The sequence below is a fragment of the Aspergillus fumigatus genome, chromosome 5, assembly GCF_000002655.1.
Source record: "Aspergillus fumigatus Af293 chromosome 5, whole genome shotgun sequence".
Lineage (NCBI taxonomy): Eukaryota > Fungi > Ascomycota > Eurotiomycetes > Eurotiales > Aspergillaceae > Aspergillus > Aspergillus fumigatus.
This window is the reverse complement of record NC_007198.1, coordinates 1,542,868-1,554,923: the sequence shown is the minus strand read 5'-3', so window position 1 is coordinate 1,554,923 and position 12,056 is coordinate 1,542,868. Positions and strand designations below refer to the sequence as shown.

The window sequence follows — 12,056 nt, the reverse complement described above, 5'->3', positions numbered from 1 at the left end:
AAGTAATTTTTGGCAATCCGATATTGATCGATTGAATCAACAACCCCGTCTTCAAGCCCCAATGGTTGCCAGCGAGTCGTCCAGGTTCCTGGCAAGGTCCCTGCCAAGGGCCTTCGCACCCTCTTCTCGTCTTCAGAGCGTTTGTTGGCGGCGTAATGCCTCAGATCAGGCGTCGTCGAAGTCCCCAATTAGTGACCTTGAGTCAAGCTCTCTAAGTGCCAGCGTACCGGAGGGCATTGTGAAGTCATTCGATCCAGTAGCGAGGTCAAGGGCGCGAAAAACACAGTTGCCTCGGAGTCGGTAAGCTTATTGCCCTTTTCCATTGCCAGTTCAAACTGCGTTCGCGTCAAGAGGGTATTCATACTAAATCCAGATTGTAGTTATCAGTTCCGCTCGCCTAAATACGACCGTGGCCCTCTACACCCTCACAGACCTCCTCCACCATCAGATCCCTCGTCTCGACTCTTTGTTCCTGGCCCCTTTTCACTTCCCAGAGTATCACAGACATGGGAGTCGACCATCGCTCCAGACATTCTCACCCTCTGCTACGTCCACACTCCTCCCGGGTTCAAGCCCCCACCAAAAGGTTCTCGTCTTCGTGAGTGGGACGACAGCTCTCCTTACCACAAGAACCGGCCGCTACGTGGGCCTCGTGGCGGCGACGTCTTACGACTGCTCCGTAAACCCATCACTTTCAACAACATCCCCCAGCTAGAGCGCATCACCATCCACAGCTACGTCAAGCAGGCTGCTACGGAGAACTCGTCCTGGCTCCATGTCGCCGGTATGGCCGTTCAGGCTATTTCCAATGTCCGCGTTCAGACATTCAAATCAAAGTCCAGCGTTGCTACGTGGGGTATTGCGCCTGGCAGAGACACCGTCGCGGTGAAGGCAGAACTGCGCGGTGAGGATATGCTCCACTTCTTCGGAAAGTTAGTCGATGTTGTTCTGCCTAGAATCAAGGACTGGGAAGGTGTCAAGGGCACCAGCGGTGATAGCAGCGGAAACATCACGTTCGGCCTTGAGCCCGAGAACGTGGCTCTCTTCCCTGAAATCGAGGTCAACTACGACATGTAAGTCGAAATATGGTCTCTCAACCGATTCGCAGTAACTCTCAGGCTAACGCACTTTTTCCGAGTAGGTACCCACCAAAGATGATCCCCGGTGCTCACATCACGATCCATACAACTGCCAGAACCGACAAGGACGCCCGTCTTCTCCTCAGCGCCATGGGTATTCCCTTCTATGGAAAGCTTGTTGATTAGACGGCAAGTTTTAACCACCTGTCTATGTGTTTCGTCGCCTGGGACAAACATGCCAGGCTTAAAGAACCAGGTGGCTTCTGAGCGATATGCTAGCTCATCTTGTATTTTATGTTGACTGGCAATCAAGTTGTATTATAGAAATCATGTGACATTTCTACGTTTTGCTGGCGAGCTGAAAAAGTATACTTCTGTGCATTTATTTTTCCCACGGCTCCATGGAGCAGACTGTTCCTTCTCGTCAGAACAGAAGCGCCTTGATTACGTGCAACAGATGGTCCAAGCTTCCTCTCTTCTAGTACCTGGGCAACATGAAAGCATGAATACGAGATGTCATATTTTGATCCTATTCAACAATCGCGATGCCCGCTTATGTAGGACACGAAAAGCAACAAATGCAATCAATAAAGTATCAAATCCTACCGGATATTAAAACGCCTTTGAGGTGATAGCCTTGCATTTAGGAGATGGTAAGAAGAAAGCGAACAATAAGACGGGAAGGCTCTGGGGTATTCAAGTCCATAAAAAGGGAAGATGCAGAATTCGGTGTGCCTTCGAAATGAAAAGAAACTTGATTCGGGGAAACACCTAATATTTGTGGTACGCAGCATGAGCAGCGCGCTATTATCCAAAAAGCGGCAATGTGCTATTGAATTCTGAAATTCAGGTGCATCTCACGCCAGCGGTGCAGACAAAAATGGGCTCTGCAGTAGCTCATCCGCGGAGGGTCTTTTCTCATAATCGACTTGGAAGGTCATGTCCAAGAAGGCCATGGCTTCTTTGCTCGCGTGCTCGGGAGCCGGAGGTCTTGCACTGTTGCTACCAATGGCGAAAATAGCTTGCAACTGACTGCAGTCAGGGAAAGGATGGGCCCCAATAAACATCTCAACAACAAGGCAGCCCAAACTCCAGATGTCCGCCTTCTTCGTGTGGGCTGTCTGTCGCACGACTTCCGGCGCCATCCAGTACACGCTTCCCTGTAGAGAAGGTCGATGAAGATGGCCACCTCCGTTGCCGCTGGCTCGGGCACCGAGAACAGTGGAGGCTTCAACACGTTTGGAAATGCCAAAGTCGGAAATCTTGATACCGCCCTTGTTATCCACCAGAATGTTGGCACCCTTGATATCACGGTGGATGATGTCTCGGCTATGGAGGTAGGAAAGACCTTCCAATATTTGACGTACAAAATTCTTGATCAGCGGCTCTTGGAAGGTGTTGTACTGTTTGAGCATCGTAGCAATTGAACCGCCGGGGACGTACTCCAGGAAAATATTCAGGTACTGATCGTCCGCAGAGGTGCCCAAATACTGGACGATATTCGGATGGTGAAGCCCTTGCAACAGCTCAATCTCATGTTTAAGTGCTGTCACCATGCTGTTCTTGCGCTTGTCAAACTCAGTACCCTTCGTCGCCGAAGGTATTTCCACTTGTTTGACAGCCATGAGCTCTCCAGTGATTGCATGAAGAGCAAGGAAGACACTACCAAAAGATCCCTCACCAATCAAAGATCCCTTCATCCAGTTTTTGGGAGCAAAATTATTGCCTGAAAGGAACTCGTTGAGGCCATCGTCCTCCTCTTCTCCATCTTCGGCCACCAATACACTCAGCCTCTCATTGAAGGATCCGCCGTCTGTCGCTGCAACACTCGCGTTCTCATCAAGAAGGCTTTGGCGAGAGTTACTCGGATCATCTGAGCCACTATCAAAGGAAACATATGATTTGCGATTCGGCTCAATAGGAGACTCCTCTTGAAGAGGCTGAAGAGAGCTTGAGGCGATAGAATCCCTATATGATGTTTGCGGGAGATTGAATCGGGAAACCGAGAGCGGCCTCGAGGCGCGAGTAGATGGTGCTCCAGGATTGAGCCAGGTGTCAGCGATACTCGGAATCGGGGGGGCATCCCTCAAGCTCGATGCATAGCTTGTATTGCTGAGGACGCTCAGGCGACTTGCTGCTCGGCTGAGACGTTGAGATCTCCGGATCGACATGCGCATGGTCTTTTCAATATCCTCACGCTGATGACCGGGAAAATATGATGTAAGTTCATGAATAATCATTTCGCTAGGTGGGCGAGCCCCGAAGAAAGATCGCAACTTGGCCACAGAGGGACGTTCAGTGCTCATTTGGAGAGACTGGTCATGGTCATTATGAGCCTGAGGTTGCCGGGCAGATACAGGCGACAAAGGTTGTTTGATGTGATGCCAGGGTTCACCTGTGAGTTGCTGTATTTTAATCTGGTTGCGCACATTTGAACTGCTCAGAGCATTCATGTGTGTCATTTGGCTCTCATCCAACGCAAGCTGGGAAGCACGACGAAGCTCATCAGTATCCGGTTCGCCAGCGTGAATTTTCCGCAGAATGAGACGTCCGCGCTCGGACCTACTTGATCCTTCGCAAATCTCCATGAGCTCCTGATCCGTAAGTCGCCTACAGTTCGAAGGATCTGGTTCCAAGCCGTCCAGCACGTAGAAGCAATAGTTGCGATACTGGTGCTCCGGTAGCTGCAGCTTCTTGAGGACACACAATATAATCTCATCGGCGGTCTTGCAATGCTTGATATCCAGTACCTTGGTCTGTCCGCCGGTATATATGACCCTAATAACTGGCGAATTTGCGGGCAAAGCACCCATTGTCAGTCCATCAATGCTGGGGTTTTGCCTCAGATGTACGCCACCTTTGTGGCCATGGCTACCATCGCTAGGTGTTCCTGGGTTTCGGCCAGAATTTGAGCCGCCAGTGGAAGGATGAGCGAAATAACCCTCTTTCCGACCACTTTCCATCGGGCTGTTCGCAGCATACCGCTGATTTCTCAATGGGGACCCTGGGCGTGATGATGATTTTCCCGTGGAGTAACCATTGTCGACTAAGCGAGACATACGACGATTGCTCGAACTTCGTTGGCGGAGGTTGGTAAGCCGAGATGAATCTGAAGTTGGAGCGTACGTAGGGGCCTCAAGTGCAGCGAGTTGATTCTTCTTGGGGGTAAGCTGAGGTTCCAACTGTGACAGATTCTCACTTACCATGTTCGTTTGTCTAAGATTGTTGACACTCTTGTTTCTGAGCTTCTTAATGGCTACAAAAATCCGCACTCGATCGCCGACCTTCTTAATGCCCATTTCCTGAAGAATTTTCTGGTCACATTCAATAAGATTGTTTCCGTTGAAATTGTTTGCTGCATATCGTCAGTGACTGCGTCATCCTAGATTCTGGTACCATGCCGCTACTCAATGCATACCTCTGAATAAAGACTCGTACTGGCCGCAATTTATGCTGTGCAACCAGTTTATCACTTGTTTCTCATCCCACGACCTGGAAAAGTTGCAATCAGCCGTCTGCGGAGACCCTCCAAGACAGATCGGGTGGTGCTGAAAACCCACCGAACGGCATCATGACCATCCTTCAAGGAAAACTCCGACTCTGTCGGGCTTGTAAACAGCATCCCGTCCTGCGAAGACGCCCCCATTGACGACTTGTGCGATGGTCCGACATGATATGTGGGTGCTGTAGCCTGGGATCCTGTCATGCCCAATGGCGCCGACAATTGAATCTTCGTCGCCAACATAGCTCGTGGATCGTGCGGACGCTGATTTATAGGGATTGAATCGTAACTGTCGGGCTTTGACGCGATCTTATGCCATATGGATGCACTGGGCTTCAATGACATAACATAATACCGGCGTTTTCCCGAGAACTATATGGCTGTGTGACTGTGCGACTTTGACAGCTCTTTGACTTCAACCGGCGAGACGTCCAGAGTTCTCTATATTTACAACACTGATCAGTCAATCTGTCTCCAGGAGTATCTTTTGTTCCTTCCAGTAGAAATAATATTACTTGGCAAGAGGAGCAAGGAGTAGCCAGCAAAAGAAGGTTAAAATCCAGAGGGATAACAAGGAGTGAAAGTATCACTAGCCTGCTTACAGTGAATGTAATGACTGCGAGTAGACAACTCCTCTGGGAACACCTGATTCTTTTGCTCTAACCTTAAGACTTTGGATAAGCAAAGGCCAGGGCAACTCGCGATCAGGCTTGAACTGCTTCGCTGTTGTAGTCTCAGAAACTGAAAGACGTGTAGGAGAGAGGACGCCGACGGTAGGAGTAAGGAGCACAAGGACATCAAACACTCCGACAGTATATTCTTAGCTCCTCGGCAAGGGATAACTGAATGAACAATAAACATGCAAAGAAGTAATTATAAGATGATGCATGAGTGATCACCCCTCCTGTGACACTGACAACAACTGTATCTCTGTGGAGGCCTGATCGGTCGGGGACAATACCTCCGACACGGCAAGTAGGTGGTGCTCTACGCAGTAATCAATTTCTCAAACACGCCGCGTTGCTGAGATTTGTTAGGGGCCAGACAGTCTGAAACAATAGAGCCCCTCCGTTCCATTAAATCCATCCCTTCCCAATACTTGTCACCATATTTGCCTTCATTGATTCAATTTCAGTGAGCTATTCTTAGCTTGTGGAATCAGTGCTGGTGGGTTCAAACCTCAACACTAACTTGACATGGGATCATGTTCATCGAGTGCCCATCGCTTCAATTTGGTAGGTTGGCATCCATCTCAAGTTCGTCAGAGCCATCTACAAGGAATTCCCTTTTACGTCCTTTGGTCTAGATATCGCCTGCAAAGACTGGCATCCTGATAAACCACACACTACGGAGTATGCTCCTCTATGTTCGAACTTTCCCCATGCTGAGATAGACTGAAATCTGTGTTCATTCATATCTTCGAATTCCGTATTTCAACATGAAGTTTACGTTGTTGGGCCCACATGCATTTTCGTATGAGCTGCCTGCGGAGCAAATCAAGACTTTCTGAACCTCATGATGAGGCCCACACGGTCTGGCCTGGAGCTTCAAGCGGTAATAACCGATGTCTACTGTTTTTTTGCGGACGTTCTCCAGGATCGATCGTAGAGAAAGCTATGGCATCTTCTTCGTTTATCTCGGCCGCCTCCTCAAGCTCCCATTTAACGACTGTCAGTTCAGCTTGGGCGAACTAGCTCCCCATTGGTTCCGCTGTCTTTTTATACCTCAGTCTACGTCCCTGACTCAGATTCGCTTCTGATTTGAACCTCTCCATATCAGCTGAAAGCTAAGAACACTCTTCCACGTGCTGTTTTGAGAATCATTAAGATCACGACTCGATGGCTGCATTTCCTGTAACCTGCTCAGACTGTTGTGTAGTACATTGGATGTTGTATTCATGTACGTAGGCTCCCACTTGGAACTATCGCTCTCTTTTGGGGAAAAGTTGAGTAAACTCCTATCCAAATCAGACGTAACCAATGGTTGTAGGTAGTTTATCTGATTTCGAAGCAGAAGGTTTGGTGTCCTTTGCTCTGATATGTTCCTAAACTCCGTAGTAATTACCTTAATGTTGCAGAACTCTGGCCAAGTAATGGTTCGCTCATCGATGGAGAAGGAACGAGTTACATCTTCTTTCACTGACTTATTATCCCAGGCGCCGTACTCATTTATCTGACGAAGAATATCAAAGGTGCTGTAGGTGTCGTTGGTGTTGCGTATTTCTGCAATATATATATATATGTTTTCTGTCCAGACCCCAACTTGATATAGACCGATACTTGCTAGTTGTTCTCTGGGCCTTTTCTAACGGTGAACCCTTTGAGTATAGCCCAGTGCCGCATGGCGCAGTACTATATTCAGTCCTTGAAATTAAGAGGAAAGAAACCCATATGGATGTCCTCATCATATCAGTAGGTGAAAGTAGCAAACTAATGGGCCGTTCTGCCATCCATCACATTTTCCATGTAATACCACGGTGTTGGGCCACTTCCTGCCTCTTCCGTTCACACAGGACGGCGGAATATCGAGCAGATTCTCATTGTGAGTTAAGATGAAGAAGGGAAGGTTGGGCGTAGAACGGCAGGAGCAGCGGGCATCGTCGTTGAGTATATTATCTCCGCACCAGTGGGGGCATCGGAGGGCAGATATGCAGTAGGATGGAGCATCTACCTGATGAATTGCCTGATCAGGGACGCAGAATTCTACGAGTTGCTCAGTTGTTGAACAAACATGAGTTGCATTCTTCTATCAGAGCGTTAATAAATATAGATGTCATCAGTGAGACTGAGTGTCTACGTATGCGACAATTCGAGCAACATCATTATTACCATTGCGGCCGTATGCTGCTCTGGGGAAAAATTCCCTCAGCCGCGTCGATGGACCATGGCTGCACGTGACTGGCTGTCCCTGGGTTCTTTACAGTCTAGTAAACCCCCCTCATGCCTCGACCCCACAGTTTTTCTTCCCCGCTCGTCTGTTTCTCTGTGAGGACATGCTCCAATTCCAAGGCAATTCGCCATGGAGGAAGAGAGAACCGTTCAAGGCAAAGTGAAGAAGAAAAATGCCACGCCACACCGAAAGTCTTTGTCCTGCGAATATTGCAGCAGGTCCTTCGCTCGCTTGGAGCACCTCCAACGACATCTCCGCACTCGTTGAGTAACCCTGGAATTGGCCCTGTGGGTGCGCTGAGGAATAACGGAAATACTAATTCATAATTATTCGTAGACACGAAGGAAAAACCGTTCTCATGTGACATATGCTCCAAATCATTTGCAAGGAGGTAGGCTGTTATCTTACCTTGCATAGTTCTCGACTGGCGCTAACAATATGAGGGAAAACTCTGTAGCGACCTACTTGTACGACATGAGCGCTTAGTTCATCCTGCCGAGGCTGCGGCCAATCGAGAACATCGAAACCACAATAATCATGAGGTGTCTTCAACTCCGTCTTCTATGATACAGACGACCCATCATGAGTCGCGAATGCTCGAGCTTGCAGATGCAATACCAGTCGAGCCACAACCGATTCCGCCGCCTCCGCCTGAGGTCCATGTCCAACCAGCACCGATAATAGAGACAACGCATTTCAATCCCTCATGGGGATACGATCTGAATCTCTTGTCTCATGCTGCTAGCCATGTAGCTCTTGAAGGCCAACAGGAAGCTCTTGAGTCGATGCGAAAGCCTTCGCATACCGTCGGCCCTCCTCAGCCAATCCCTCATGTCACCGACAGGCCTATCACCGAAAACTATGGGCTTGAACCGTCAATGCTTGATCTCACTGACTTAGGTGATCCGGTCCAAGACTTCACTGTCTTTTTAGAAAGCGTTGGTCTCTCATCCGACTGGGACTCGGGAGTGTTTTCCACTGTCGAGGAACCCATGCTGCCAACTACTCTCTCAATTGACTCTAAGCCACCTCTTCGTGAAACGTCCAGACTCGGGACAGAAATTATGAATGACCCGCGCTCGGCTGACGATCCTCCATCATTCTCAAACTTTGGATCGCGTTTGCCTTCGCTGCAACCCGAGTCCCACGAAGTGGACGATCGACTCGGTTTCGGCGACGACGGCCCACGTCCAGCATGGGATATCTCAAACGCTGATCGCCAGGTCTTCGTTTCCAAACTTGAGGAGTTTGCTTATATTCTTCCGAAGGGCTTCGTGCCTCCATCAAGACACGCTCTGTCTCGTTTCTTTGCTGGCTATATCAACGGACTGAATGAGCATCTTCCCTTTATTCATGTCCCAACGCTTTCTGTTGCAAAATGCTCTCCCGAGCTGACGCTCGCACTAGCGGCAGCAGGATCGCATTATCGCTTTGAAAACAATCGAGGAATCGACTTGTTTCACGCAGCAAAGACAATACTGCTGGAACGCCTCCGAAGAAGGGACAGTAAGCAAGTGCCATGCCCGACATGGAATTTTTATTCTCCCAGTTCGGGATTCCACAACTCGCGTGGCTCGTCGGCCATGTCAAATCATGCTAGTAGCCCTTTCCAGCAACAACAGCAGTCTATGCCGCACCCTGTCGATCCTTCAATTTATGTATCAGATGATTCGGATGCTCACATGGAAGTGATTCGCACGTTCTTGCTTCTCACCGTTTTTGCGTCTTGGGAGAGACACCCGGAACTCCTCCGGGAAATTTTATCGTTACAAAGTACGTTGGCAAGGCTTGTTCGAGAGCATGGCCTCTCCGAACCAGCGACCAGTCCTGACCCAAATAATTGGGAGGAGTGGATACGGCGAGAGGGCAACAGGCGCACAAAGCTCATCGTCTACTGCTTTTTCAATCTACACTCTATCATGTACAACATTCCCCCGCTGATCCTGAACGCGGAGTTGAAATTGAACATGCCATGCTCTCATGACGTCTGGAAAGCGAGCAATGCGACTCAGTGGAGACGGCTCAGTCGCACCTGGCCAGGGGTGGATGTTCCCTTCCAGGAGGCATTCGCAAAACTGTTCCTAAAGTCGAGCATCTCGAACTCTTCGGCACCAATTTCGCCACTCGGAAACTATATCCTTATACACGCTATTATCCAGCAGATATTTTTTGCGCGCCAACTTTGTCTATCTGCACCCACTATGCAAGGTACAAGTCTCAGACCAGATGACTTGACTGTTTTAGACAACTCTCTGAGCGCCTGGAAGGCATTATGGAAACGCACTCCGGAATCCAGCATTGACCCTCAGAATCCAGCAGGGCCGATTGCGTTCACCTCTACTGCCCTTCTAGGACTCGCTTACATCAGGTTGCATGTTGATTTGGGCCCTTGTCGTCGTCTGATTACTCAAGACCCAGTTCAGATTGCTAGGGCCTTAAGCGAGTCCCCGCCCATAGCAAGAAGCCCGCGTCTCATTATGGCCTTATTGCATTCTGCCCATGCACTGTCCATTCCTGTACGTCTCGGAATCGACTTTGTGGCGAGAACCCATTCGTTTTTCTGGAGTATTCAGCATTCCCTTTGCAGTTTGGAATGCGCTTTTCTCCTGAGCCGATGGCTTCTCTCAATCCCAGCTACGCACTCGGAGCAGAGGTTGTCAGACCATGAAAGGAAACTACTTCTGTGGATCAAGAGCATGATGGACGAGACTGACATGGCCGTTGACCCACCAGGGGCGCCTGATATGGAATTTATGGCCAACCCTTACAAGGCCAAACAACTAAGCGTCGCTATCGTCCGGGTCTGGGCAAGAACCTTCAAAGGAAACACGAGTTGGGCGATAGTTGATTTGGTTGGGTCGAGCTTGGATGCTTATGCAGATGTCTTAGAAAATCAGCTTTGACTTCAAGGAAACGTTTGTCCGTCTTTTGCAATCGGCCCGCATGCAGCCTTCCAAATTCTAAGAGATGATCTGCCCGCTGAAGAAACCCAGTCCCCGGCGAAGAGAGATATTGCAAGCACCCTATGTGTTCTCCGAACTGCTTAGGGTACCATACTTTTCGACTGCAAACTGTTCTGCAAATCATTGATGCTTTCAGTCTCATCGACATGGATGATATGTGACGTTGCTATATACCCGCGTCTATGAATTAATCTCCTTCTATGATGTTTCTATTTTTGTGCTCGAGGCCCTTGTTTTTGATACTCCTTCCTTTTACCAGCTGGTTTGGGGCGTGTATAAATTAGTCAGGCTGCCCATACACGATGATATGCTGTTACTGCTTTCTAGCCTTTTCTGCCAATAATTCCCAGAGCAGCTTGTCATTGCTGTTAAAATTGGGGATTGAGGGGATCCAAAGAACGGGATCATATCCGAGACGTGGCGTCTTTACTGGTGTTCTCGCTCCTCGACCGGCCGCTTATGTTGCCGTTTCAGTCCTTCGTCGTCATCATACTTATATGTCCTTTAACAAAGGCAAAAGACTGTGGGGTATTCTCATGCTTGCTTCGTTACATTTATGTCTGTGATGCACAACCTTGAGATGCCGAGTCGGTTCATGATGTATTTTTGCATTAGTCTAACAGTGGAACAAACTATTGTTACATGAATTCAGCTAGACTTACTCCCGGTTCTTCTCTGGCTTTTACGCACACTTGCCGGGACAAATTGCAATGCGGACATGGACTTCTCTAGTTGAGTGATTTCCGTTTCCTCCGCACTTACATGCCCCACGCTTTGTCTGGAAACTGCATGTGAGACCGCATGAGAGTGGGAGTCGGATGTCTTTCGGTTTCTCAGCCTGCCTTCCTGCAGTGAGGGCGCGGTAGACGATATGCGTCGTCTGTGTGTATTCGGTGATCGCAGCATAGATGTTCGCTTATCGATCCCCTCGTTGACGACATTGAAATTGTATGCCTGCGACCTAGATATTAGCTGCATTGAGGAACTAGGATGGTAGAAGGAAAATACCTTTGGAAACATATGTTTATCAATCAAGTGCATCCGGCGCTTTTGGGGTGTAGAGCATTTCCTGTCGCAATCCTCGATGAAGCAACTGTACTGCATTGCAGGGGCTCTCGTTAGATGTGATCGTCGTTACACAGTAATTGATTTCGAAAAAAATGGTCCCAGGGCTGACGAACAGTTTTCTCTCCCTTGTCTCTCTTCGTAGCAACTAGTGGGTCATGATTCTCCTCGATGTGCAAATTCAGGAATCGATCTGTAGGGAAATTCTTCCCACACTCTGAACATCGGTTGACATGTGTTTGCGTATAGTGCACCTCATAGTCTTCATAGGAGGAGAAATAAATGACTTCCCTATGCGGCGGTAGCGAACAATGCATCGCTTCCACAGCAGGTTCATTGGTGTCTTGCAATATTATCTTGGACCGTTGACAAGATGGCGTTGAAGCTGCTGGTGACGGTGATGTTGACCAAGTCTCAGGTGTTTGACCCGGTGAGGGGGACCTTGAGATGCGAGGGCGTTTAGACATGTCTTAAGGCTTTCCGGCTCTGAGTTGGCTGTTCTCCTCTTGGTTTTCTTAGGTCAATAGTGCTGTCTGGTTGGTCGGGAGAGATGCAGAC

The 12,056-nt window shown here is 48.9% G+C and overlaps 3 protein-coding genes across 3 annotated transcripts; 2 read left to right on the top strand and 1 right to left on the bottom strand.

The window, feature by feature from the left end:
* Window positions 1-10: 10 nt before the first annotated feature.
* AFUA_5G06430 (mitochondrial 54S ribosomal protein uL5m) lies at window positions 11-1,592 on the top strand. The gene is made up of 3 exons (XM_077804769.1): window positions 11-300; window positions 381-1,073; window positions 1,142-1,592. Exons 1-3 carry the CDS (start codon window positions 62-64, stop codon window positions 1,263-1,265), a joined length of 1,056 nt encoding a protein of 351 aa, XP_077660907.1. The 5' UTR covers window positions 11-61; the 3' UTR covers window positions 1,266-1,592.
* Window positions 1,593-1,681: 89 nt separating this feature from the next.
* On the bottom strand, window positions 1,682-5,538 carry AFUA_5G06420 (STE11 family mitogen-activated protein kinase kinase kinase; the record flags this gene model as incomplete). Its single annotated transcript, XM_748898.3, has 5 exons — window positions 5,184-5,538; window positions 4,640-5,022; window positions 4,498-4,571; window positions 1,941-4,434; window positions 1,682-1,850 (listed from the first exon to the last, which is right to left on the bottom strand). The coding sequence occupies exons 2-5, from the start codon at window positions 4,924-4,926 to the stop codon at window positions 1,682-1,684; spliced, it is 3,024 nt and encodes a 1,007-aa protein (XP_753991.3). The 5' UTR covers window positions 4,927-5,022; window positions 5,184-5,538.
* A 1,997-nt stretch (window positions 5,539-7,535) lies between these two features.
* Window positions 7,536-11,425, top strand: AFUA_5G06410 (FTFMHR domain-containing protein). The gene is made up of 3 exons (XM_748899.2): window positions 7,536-7,732; window positions 7,807-7,861; window positions 7,928-11,425. Exons 1-3 carry the CDS (start codon window positions 7,600-7,602, stop codon window positions 10,371-10,373), a joined length of 2,634 nt encoding a protein of 877 aa, XP_753992.1. The 5' UTR covers window positions 7,536-7,599; the 3' UTR covers window positions 10,374-11,425.
* Window positions 11,426-12,056: the final 631 nt, after the last annotated feature.